An 11,301-nucleotide genomic window follows, 5' to 3' on the forward strand; every position below is an offset into this window, starting at 1 on the left:
TGCACATAGTTCTTGGTATTAGAACAAGTTCTATATAAATTACCAAAAAATAATAGCACCATATGCTAGGCCATATATTCAGAGGGAAAAAAAAAAGCAATTCTTTTTCATTTTTATTAAAGCAGATTTAAATAGGTATACTCTTTGCCACTGCAAACATACAAAAACAAGAGTCCTCATGATCATAAACATAATTAGCAGAGAATAGAATACTCTGTATCACATGTTCAAGTCAGATAACTCCTTGGAACTAAGGTTGAAGTTGATAGGACTTGAATATACAGACTTACTTCACCCCATAAACAGAGACTCTTGGCTTGATTGGAATACAACCACTTTTGTTGAATGTTAACCAGTTGTTAGATCTGCTCCCGTAGGGGCTTGTACTCCTAGTGAAGGGGTTATGGGTCTATTTAGAGGACCCAGACACAAAATTTCGGGGATGGTGGGATTTGAACCACTCACCTCATGCCCCATTTTGTCTTAAGACCAAGGTGGTGACCCACTAAGCTAACCAAGTTGGTTGACATATTTTACAAAGAATATTCTTCATATAAAATACTAGTGTGATTATTGAAGTGTTCTAATGATAATGCTTCATACCTAGATGCAATCACGATGCACTGTCTGAAAGCCACTGATTATACTCATCCATCCGTATAATAAAGGAACTAGAACTTGGTGAGCCACCTCCACCATATGCCTTAATGTTTAGAAAGTGAAAGGTAACTTGCTTGAATATTTCACTCAAAATAGTCAAAATGAATAGATATAAATTCAATAAATGTCAGTATGCGTGCCTTTGCAACTTCCAATGTATCAGTATCACTATCTGTACTCCTTAAGCACATCTTAAGATTATTCCGTTGCATGTAGACAACAGCTCCTATGGGCCTGAGAAAATCAATGCACACACTTGATATTAAGTTGCACTACAGTTAGCAACAAAATTTAATATGCTGTAATGAAAAATTATTATAGGAATACAACAAAGGCTTTGATTGCAAATCTAGCAGAACATCCAGTGAGACACTATGTGATAAAGACTCAAGTATATGACCGATGTGCATTCACGCTAACATGAAATAATATATTCAACCCCAAGTTTGCTAAACAATATTGTCTTAAATTTAAATCAGGTCCTTGCTCGAATAATAAACTACACCAACATCCTCATGGCCTCAATCAATGGGAATTTGTAAATAATGTTAGAAATACTTTCATAACTGAAAACACTATGTTGGACTGCATACACCAATCCAAAACCGGTTACCTTAGACCAGCTGCAGCACTTTTTGCACTAAGCTGCCTCCCAATTTCATCGCTTAAGTTGGAATTGCCATCTGCTCTAACTCCCTGTAATCACGGAACTGGAGTAAATAAGATATCATAGATGTTACATCAGGAAGAAACTATAGGATAGGTTTCACCACAGTGGGGGAAGGGATTAGAAAGAGAAAAAGTGAACGAATATACACAGTGTTAGACAAAAAGAGAATGAAATATGGGAACCCGATTCATTCCACAGAGAGCAAATATATAATAACAAACATGAATTGAGAAAGAGAGATATGTAATTACCAGACACTCCCCATAAAATCCTCTACCCAATCGAACTTTAAAAACCTTATCTATTAACTTGCTTGCAGCACTTTGACGAGAGGAAATATATGAATTTCCCTTGGCAATTAAATAGGCAGAACTCATCTCCAGCAACTACTACAAGGGCAAGTTAAAGAGACTTAAGTTACCATTAACATTTTAAAAATTGTGAAGAAATATGACAGGGACAGGGAGAAACATTTTCACTCATGTTGAACATCTTATAGCATACACTCAACCTTTCAAGCAATAGCAAGGGAATACATAAACAGTGAATCAATCATAAGTTCATAACTCAATGGCCCAAACCTCTTCAAACATAAATGGGTTTCTAATGAAATTCATCTTCGAGCGCCATTCATTTAGTCCAATATTGAAGGCTCTAATATCTGGTAAGCTCCATCGTCGAAGTTCTACATCTTCAATGTATTTAAGAACCATTTCTACACGGTCTTGGTCTTCTGCGTTCAACAATCTGTTCAGTCCTCCCTTACTCTGACCAAGAGAAATGAGCTCCCATTTCAATATTCACGTAATCTCCATTTATAGTGGTAGTAAAACCAAAATCCAACAGAATATAGTCTCAACTCTCAAGAGGTACTTACATTATGAGACATCATAGCTACAAGCTTGTTACAGAAATAGCTATATACAACACTAGAGCTGCTCTTTTCAATATCAACATGAAATGTTAGTTTCTCTGCACACTTTTCAGCAGAGGAAATTCTTGAAAGTGCTGATTTTCGGTGATCAAAGCATATTACCCTATTAATAAAAAAAACCAAAATTAACCAAAGAGAAAATAGAAACTAATCATTACAGGCAAAAACTATCACAGAAAGCTTACTCGCACATTGATTGCCGTGAAAGCTTAGAGGCAAATCCTGGAGGACCAACAAAATCAAGAAGATAACAGCTCTCAAGTCCTTCAAATGTCAAATCCTCAACCCTGTATAAGCAGTAGACCAATATAGATTAGAATCAATTTGGGTACCAAAACCAAGAAGATAACATCTCGCTCAGTGGGTATCGGACCTGAGAGGCTCAACCAAAGAGAAAGGTAAGACAAGGCAAGAGCGATTGAGGCGAGTGTGGAAGAGGGTTGCAAACAAAGCGGAGAAGGCTCCGGAGAAAGAAGGGTAATTGTATAGCACTACATTTGGGATCTTCTCTTCTCTGGCTTTTGTTAATGCTTCTAAAGCAGCAGCTGATCGAAACCCATGAGCTCTAGTTTCAGCTCCAAAAATTGGAGCTATGGAGGAGACCAAGGATGGCATCCAATTCCATTTTCGAGGGAACGTTGGAGCCATGGAAAAAAGGGATCGTTGCTCCGGTGGACAACTGGAGTGCTTTGCGTGCCATCATGAAATTATCACATATCTCCGGTTCCGGAACTAGCAAAACATTTGGGCCCCAAGTGGTGGGAGTCATTATAAGGCCCACTCATAATAGGACGGGAATTTCATCAGTGGATGAGTTGATAAAATAATTAAATAATTACCTAATTCATCCCATGATTTTTATTGGATTTACTTTTTTATAAAATTTTAAAAAATATATATGGTTATTTTAGTCAAACAACAAATTACCGATTAAGTTTTTTTATTTTTCAGAAGAAAGGAATTGAAAATTTCTTACATTAGTGTAAATTGAGGTGAAAATCATATGAGCAGCATTAATTTTGGTGCTAAAACCAGTTTATGAGAGAGTTGACAAAGATGATTCTTGAGAAAATGGCAGCAAAATTCAGCCGCAAAATAAAGCATCCCATGGAATCCTTTCCAGCAATTTCCTTATAATGCAATGGATAATCTCTGGCCAGGAATAGCTGACATATGCCATCAACCATTAAGATATTTTCTTTCTCATGTCTCTTGAAGAATTATACGCACAACGTCTAGATTGGTTCGAAGGTGATTGTCAAAGAAGAAACTACACGTTAATGGAGTCATCAGTCAATTTGATTTAGCTACACGTTCGTGGAGCAAAATGGAGTCATCAGTCAAAGAAGAAACTACAAGTTAATGTTGAAGTCATATGTCTTCAAAAATTTGATTTAGCTAATAGAAAAGTAGCAGTCTTTTTTGTTTATCAAATGCTCATACGCCATTCCACAGCTTGCTGCAATCATGTTGCTTGTTTTGTTGCTTTTTTCTTGTTGCAAGGTGACCCTTTCCGCCGATGAGCTCCCTTACGTGCCTTCAGATAACTTGGCAATGGATTGTCCCCCATCAGATGCACCATCGTATTTCAGACCAAATTCTCTCATGCAACAAAATTTCATTTTTTCAGCTGTGTCCAGAATATACGATATAGAACCCCATAACCATGGTGAGAAACCAAAATCTTCTCCTTGCATTATTACAGAACAGTTCACATACACATTTCCTGTCTCCATTGGCCCTAAGTTTGTTCGCCTGTACTTTAAACCAATTACTAATTCAGGTTTGAATATATCCAACGCATTGTTCTCCGTCAGCGTTGGTCAGTTTACACTTCTAACTACTTCTGAATCCTCTTATTGCAAACTCAATTCAGATGCTGGTTATGTTGTAAGAGAATTCTGTGTCAACACACATGGCCATGTATTAAATGTGACGTTCACTCCATCTTCCAAGATTTCAGATGCTTATGCCTTTTTTAACAGGATTGAAATTGTCTCCATGCCTTCAAAACTTTACATCCAAGAAAATTTTCCACTTCCACTCGTCGGACAACCTTCTCACTTTTCTATGGAGAACTCTACAGCTCTTGAGATGATGCACCGGTTGAACGTAGGAGGGGATTTGATCCCTCAAGTGGAAGATACAGGCATGTTTCGACTCTGGACAAGTGACGTTGATTACTTTATAGGTGATGAAGTTGAGACGATAAATATTGAATCACAAGTTCAAATTCAGTCAAGCTCATTGATACCTGCATATGCTGCTCCAGACAAAGTTTACGCATCTGCCAGGACAGTTCAGGATAAGTTTTCCGGCAACTATACTGCTATATGGTCATTTCCTGTTGATTTCGGCTTCTATTACCTTGTCAGGCTCCACTTCTGTGAGATTTCAAGGAGGATTCAGAAAGATGGTCAGAGGTTGTTTCATGTTTATATCAATGATCAAACTGCTGAAGATGATGCCGATATTTTCCATTGGAGCCATGGTGTTGGAATTCCCATTTACAGAGATTATATCATCAACTTTTCAAAACCAGAGCTTTTTTTCATTTCATGCAGAGTTGAAGAAAATTTTATAAAATAACGTGGGATCCGAAAATATTTTCGGATCCCCGTGGTCAGACCAGCGTGTTCGGCAGTCATACTGCCGAACACGCGAGTTCGACACCCACGGTGTCGAACTCAGCAAAGTTCGACACCATGGGTGTCGAACTCAGGAAGTTCGACACCAAGGGTGTCGAACTCCGCTTGTTCGACACCCACGGTGTCGAACAAGAGAATTTGGCTGCCACGGGAGCAGCTTCTGCTCCCGTGGCAGCCTGCGTGGCGTGTTCGGCACCCAAGGTGCCGAACACGCACAGAAATTTAAGCTTCGTCAGGGAATCCCTGACGAAGCTTGACTAAGGACAGGGTTCGGTCCTTAGTCCATGCATGCAGGCCCGTGAAGCGGTCCTCTTAAATTTGAATTAAAGCCTCCCACTGCGAACTTGTTGCTGCCATGCATGCACGTCAAGAAATATTTGTTCGGCAGCATAATTTAAAAAAAAAAATTTAAAAATTATAAAAATTAATAAAAAGTTAAAATAAATTAAATTAAATTAAATGTATTGATATTAATATATAAATTAATTTAAATTTATATATTTTAAATTTAAATTATATATAAAAAATTAATTTTCTAAAAAAATTCATTTATTACAAAAATATTAATTATATATATATTTTTTATAAAAATTAAAAAAAAATTATTATATAAAATAAAATTTAATATATTTAAAATAAATATAAATATAAAATTAAAAATAATAAAATGTAATTTTTATTTAAAAATAGTATATTATAATTTTTTAAAATATTTAGTAAATAAATTTTTATAATTTTAAATTTTGTTTAAAAGCCATGTGTAATGCATGCACATGGCAGTGCTAATGTGAATGCAGTGAATGTGCATTCACATTAGTACAGTAACCTACATCATGTAGGTTACTGTGCTAACGTGAATTTATTCAGTCCGTGCTCTTGTTCGGCAGTGGTAGTGTCGAACTAGAACTGCTCCCTCGCCTATAAATACTTCTATGATTCACTCTATAACTCACAACAAATCACTCCATTGTATCTCAAAAAATTTCTTTCTCTAAATTATTTCTTCCCCTCAACAAATTTCACAAAATTTTTATTTCTACTGTTATCGATTCAATTACAAAAGAAGAAACACAGGTAAGTTTGAAATAAACTTAAAAAAAGTAAATTTTAATTTATTCTAAGTATGCTCTGTGGTTGCAACTCAGGTTGATCTTCCACATCAGAAATTTATGTTATAATTTTTAATTTTAATTTTCATGAGTACCTTAATTTTATTTAATTTTATTTTATCCTTTAAGTAATTTATTATTATTTTTTTTCAGATAAATGGCAATTCCTGCATATGCAAATATTCATTGGGATGGTAAAATTATAAATAATTGCAATGATTATGATTATGAAGGAGGTTTTTCAAAGATTATCCCAATGGGTAAACGGATAAGTTTTAATCAATTGGTTGGTAAAATAGCTCGTGCAATTGGATTATCCGATAATAATGAATTTATTGAGACTATTAGTTTTAGGAAGCCTACAATTGTGGATGGATCCTTACAATTTGAGTGTATGGAGATATGGGGTGAAGATGATTTATCAAATATGTTTAATTACTTGTACCAAATTGGTGGCATACCAGGTATAGAAATATATGTTAAGATACTTCGTAGTGTTGATACTACAAATAAGGATGATGATATTGGTCCATCTGGAACTGCTGTTGAATCAAATGATGAACCATGTGAAGAGCAAAATATTGTTGATGATTACGCTTTATCTGATAGTTTTGCAGGGCCGTCAATTAATATTTCTGATACAGTGGAGAATGAGAACGAGTACGAGGATGAGGACGAGGATGAGGAGGACGATGATTCATGGATGTCTACTGAGGATGATGAGGATGATGAGGATGATAATTGTCAGGAGGATATTGGGAGTGAGTCTCGATATTACAACACACAATTTTCTAATCCCATTGTGCCTGTTGTTCATCCTCCCCCATACGCAGAAATAGACTTTGATTTGCTGAGGGTGGATCCTTATGATAAGCCAGAAGGTCGTTACTTTTGGGATCCATCTAAAGAGTTTTCAGTTGGGATGATATTTTCATCGAGAGACGCAGTGGCGGCGGCTGCAAAAGAATATCATCTAAGACATCATCATCAATTTTGTTATCATGACACAAGATCTAAGACGTATTCTATACAGTGTAAAGACAAAGACAGTGGATGTGCATGGAGGCTTCGAGCATCCAAGAAAGAAGGAGATGATGTATGGAAAATCACGAGATACAGTGGACCGCACACATGTACAAATCCTCAGTTGACAAAAAACCACAGCCAATTGGATGAGAATTTCATTTGTTCGTTCATATTTGCATTAGTTGAACAACAGCCGGATATAAAAATTGCTGCACTACAAGCTGAAGTGCGGGATAAATATGGGTATGAGCCTTCTTATCAGAAAACATGGAAAGCTAAGCAGAAGGCAATCGCAAGGCTTTATGGGGGTTGGTGTAATTATTTCACAACATTTTTTACTATTTATTTGAACTATTTTAATTTAATTTTTGCAATACAATTACATTTTATTACTTAATTTAAGTAATTTATATTAAAACAATTAATTATTAAATTATTATAATTTAATATTAACATTTCAAAAATTAAATAAATATATATTCTATTAAAAATAACAACAACTAAAATATCCAAAATCACACCACATATTCTATCCATAAATCACTACAAATATTTAATCCACAAAACACAACAAATATTCAATCTAAAAATCACAACAAATATTCTATCCAAAAACAACAACAAATCTAACACTACATTATATTTAAAAAAATTAAATAACATATTGGTGTAATTATTTCACAACATTATTTAATATTTTTTTAACTATTTTAATTAAATATTTTGAATACAATTAAATTATATAAATTAATTTACTGAAATTTTATTTAAAAAATTAATTATTCTATTAATACAATTTGATATTAACATTTCAAAAATTAAATAAATAAATAAACAAATAATTTTTAAAAAATTAATAAAATTAAATACGGATTACATGTTTTTAAATTTTAAATTATTATATATTTTATAAATTAATAAATTATATTAACTTTTTATTTATTTTAATTTTGGAAATATTTTTTATTTTAATTAATAAATTATATTAAATTATTATATTCAATTATTATATTTAATAAAAAAAATTTTAATTTTAATTAATATTTGATATTAACTTTAAATTATATTAAATTATTATATTTTTTATAATTTATTAAATTTTATTCAATTCTTATTAATATTTATTTTAAATATACATTTTTTTAAACATTACAAAATATTTATAAATAATTAAATTTAAAATAAAAATAATTCTAATCATTTTATATATTATTATTATACAAAATAATATTTAACTAATTAAATAAATATTTCTACGGATTAAATATTACATTTTATTAAATATTTAACAAAATTTCAAAAAAATTCAACAAAAATTATAATAATAAATCAGTTTTTAAAATTTCAAAAAAAATCAACACAAATCAGTTTACATATTATCATAATAAATATAATAATAAAATTTTTAATAATAAATTTAAAAATTATTCAAATATTCATATTTTAATTATTATAATTTTTAAAATTAATAATTTTTTAATTCAAATTTTACAAGTTTCTCCACACATTCATTTACAAAAATAAAAGGCTATTAATAATTTTAATTTTATTTTATTTCAATTTTATTTAATATTTAACAGATAATATTAATTACTTTATTTATAAATATATTAATAATTTTTTAATTTAATTTCAAAATATAAAAAATTACATACAAAATTATAATAACAATTATAATAAAATTATTTAACCTAAATTACATACAAAATTATAATAACAATTATACAAAAATACAAAATTACATATCAAATTATTTAACTTAAAAAATATAAATAAATTTAAATTTAAGCAAAAATTTAAAGAAATACCTGTTGGTGGATATGGCTGCAGATCTTGGGAGAGAGTCAAAAAAATTTGTAAATAGCTTTGAAATTTTGGTGGAGAAGAAGAAGAGACAAAGAGAGAAAATGAGGGAAGATGAGAGAAAATGAGAAGAAGAGGAGGCTGCTGCGGAAAATGGGAGAAGAACAGTGGGAGGCTTTAATTCAAATTTAAGAGGACCGCTTCACGGACCTGCATGCATGCAGGGCGCGTGACTAAGGACAGGCCGAACCCTGTCCTTAGTCAAGCTTCGTCAGGGATTCCCTGACGAAGCTTAAATTTCTCTGCGTGTTCGGCACCTTGGGTGCCGAACACGCCACGCAGGCTGCCACGGGAGCAGAAGCTGCTCCCGTGGCAGCCAAATTCTCTTGTTCGACATCGTGGGTGTCGAACAAGCGGAGTTCGACACCCTTGGTGTCGAACTTCCTGAGTTCGACACCCATGGTGTCGAACTTTGCTGAGTTCGACACCGTGGGTGTCGAACTCGCGTGTTCGGCAGTATGACTGCCGAACACGCTGGTCTGACCACGGGGATCCGAAAATATTTTCGGATCCCACGTTATTTTATAAAATTTTCTTCAACTCTGCATGAAATGAAAAAAAGCTCTCAAAACCAGGAGAGGGCATAAAGCATCTATCAATCATGATAGGAAGTAAAAATGGATCATCTACAATGCATGAATTTCCAATTTTAAATGGGTTGGAAATTTTCAAGTTGTCTGATCATTCTGGCAATCTAGCAGGACCCTTTCCATTTGGAGTAAGAAATCTGCATCAGCATTCAGCCTTCCATGAAGATGTTCATGCTGTGGAGTTAATACTAAGGGTTATTGGCACAAGTTTGTTTGCAGTGAGCTTTCTTTTGTTATTACGTCTGATATTTTCAACTTTTAAGCAGCAGAGAGATAAATTTAAGCAAGGGCGATCATCAGGCTATTGTCGAATCTTCTCAATTGCTGAGATAAAGTCAGCAACAAACAATTTTGCAGACAATCTAATCATCGGCACTGGCGGATTTGGCGTAGTTTATAAAGGAACCATCGGCGGTGGCAGTACCAGAGTTGCCATAAAGCGTGCCAATCCAAGTTCACACCAAGGTTTAAAAGAGTTTCAAACTGAAATCACCATGCTTTCAGAGCTACGACACCACCATTTAGTATCTCTGATCGGGTACTCCATGGAGAAAAACGAAATGATTCTTGTTTATGATTACATGGCTCGAGGTACGCTACGTGATCACCTCTACAACACCCAGAAGCCTCCACTTCCATGGCGGCAAAGACTCAAGATTTGCATTGGAGCAGCACGAGGACTACAGTACCTGCACACAGGTGTAAAGAGCACTATCATTCACCGAGATATCAAGAGCACCAACATACTGTTAGACGACAAATGGGTTGCAAAGGTTTCAGATTTCGGGTTATCAAAAGCAGCCCCGAGCCCGATGACACAGTCCAAGACCAAAATTCATGTTTCAACCATGGTGAAGGGTACCTTCGGTTACCTAGATCCTGAATATTATCGACGACAAAAACTAACAGAAAAATCTGATGTATACTCATTTGGAGTGGTACTGTTTGAGATTTTATGTGCCAGGCCTGCTGTGCTGCCAAAGGAAGAGATTGAAGAAGAAGAGTATTATGAGAAAGCGAATTTGGCAGAATGGGCATTGCGCTACTGCCAAATGGGGATCCTTGATCAGATGATTGATCCAGATTTGAAGGGAAAAATCTCCCCTGAATGCTTCAGGACTTTCACTGATGTAGCGAAGAAGTGTTTGGCAGAAAAGGGAAATGAAAGGCCCTCCATGGGAGATGTGTTGTGTAATTTGGAGCTGTCAATGCAACAGCAGAATGCTGCAGATGTGGAAGAGGAGATGTCTGCGAAAGAGGCAACTGGAAGGATGAATGGCGATATTGGTATAGTGATTGATGATGGAAAATTTCTTTGCTCTAATAATTCAGATAAAACTCCAGGGGTGGAATTCTCTGAGATTATGATTCCCATTGGACGTTGATGAGAGTTGTGTGCACTTATTGTCAACTTAGATTCTTGTACCTTTGTGTAAAAGTAAAACTAGTCATTAATTTGTACCTGTCTTTACGCGTACGCAGTATTCGGTTCAAATCAAAAAAATTGATCGAATTGAATTGATTTAAAAATTTAGTTCGGTTTTTTATATATTTCAGTTCGATTCGGTTCGATTTTTAATTTCAGAAATTTCAATTATTTTGGTTTGGTTCGATTTTGATCAGAAAAAAATCAAAAAAACCGAACCAAATCGATTAGTGATAATAATATATTTTTTTAATAATATAGAAAAATTAAATCATATTAAAATTAAAATATTTTAATTAAATTTTAAAATATTAAAAATAAAGTGTAAAAAATAAAAAAAATATTAAAAATCGAAACCGATCAAACCGAACCGAA

At 33.7% G+C, this 11,301-nt stretch overlaps 2 protein-coding genes across 3 annotated transcripts; one reads left to right on the forward strand and one right to left on the reverse strand.

Annotated features, from left to right (window-relative positions):
• Nucleotides 1-603: 603 nt before the first annotated feature.
• On the reverse strand, nt 604-3,019 carry LOC110624796. 2 transcript variants are annotated; one of them, XM_021770122.2, is made up of 8 exons: nt 2,638-3,019; nt 2,456-2,551; nt 2,208-2,367; nt 1,912-2,097; nt 1,582-1,716; nt 1,274-1,356; nt 801-894; nt 604-703 (listed from the first exon to the last, which is right to left on the reverse strand). In XM_021770122.2, the coding sequence occupies exons 1-8, from the start codon at nt 2,910-2,912 to the stop codon at nt 614-616; spliced, it is 1,119 nt and encodes a 372-aa protein (XP_021625814.1). In that variant the 5' UTR covers nt 2,913-3,019; the 3' UTR covers nt 604-613. The 2 variants fall into 2 exon arrangements, with proteins under 2 accessions (XP_021625814.1, XP_021625812.1); XM_021770120.2 differs by having other exon boundaries at nt 2,450-2,551; nt 2,638-3,018.
• Nucleotides 3,020-3,562: 543 nt separating this feature from the next.
• On the forward strand, nt 3,563-10,885 carry LOC110624797 (receptor-like protein kinase FERONIA). Its single transcript, XM_021770123.2, has 2 exons — nt 3,563-4,793; nt 9,473-10,885. The coding sequence occupies exons 1-2, from the start codon at nt 3,732-3,734 to the stop codon at nt 10,883-10,885; spliced, it is 2,475 nt and encodes an 824-aa protein (XP_021625815.1). The 5' UTR covers nt 3,563-3,731.
• The last annotated feature ends 416 nt before the right edge of the window (nt 10,886-11,301 follow it).

The sequence above is a fragment of the Manihot esculenta genome, chromosome 10 (genome assembly GCF_001659605.2).
Source record: "Manihot esculenta cultivar AM560-2 chromosome 10, M.esculenta_v8, whole genome shotgun sequence".
NCBI lineage: Eukaryota > Viridiplantae > Streptophyta > Magnoliopsida > Malpighiales > Euphorbiaceae > Manihot > Manihot esculenta.

What these genes read in the sequence shown, in the direction of transcription:
- LOC110624797 (XM_021770123.2), top strand. Translation starts at nt 3,732, where the DNA reads ATGTTGCTTGTTTTGTTGCTTTTTTCTTGTTGCAAGGTGACCCTTTCC. An exon ending in ACAGAGATTATATCATCAAC is followed by an intron (nt 4,794 to 9,472) that starts TTTTCAAAACCA and finishes AATGAAAAAAAG; the next exon opens with CTCTCAAAACCAGGAGAGGG.
- LOC110624796 (XM_021770120.2), bottom strand. Translation starts at nt 2,912, where the DNA reads ATGGCTCCAACGTTCCCTCGAAAATGGAATTGGATGCCATCCTTGGTC. An exon ending in TCTTTGGTTGAGCCTCTCAG is followed by an intron (nt 2,552 to 2,637) that starts GTCCGATACCCA and finishes CTGCTTATACAG; the next exon opens with GGTTGAGGATTTGACATTTG. An exon ending in AGTGCTGCAGCTGGTCTAAG is followed by an intron (nt 895 to 1,273) that starts GTAACCGGTTTT and finishes TGATTTTCTCAG; the next exon opens with GCCCATAGGAGCTGTTGTCT.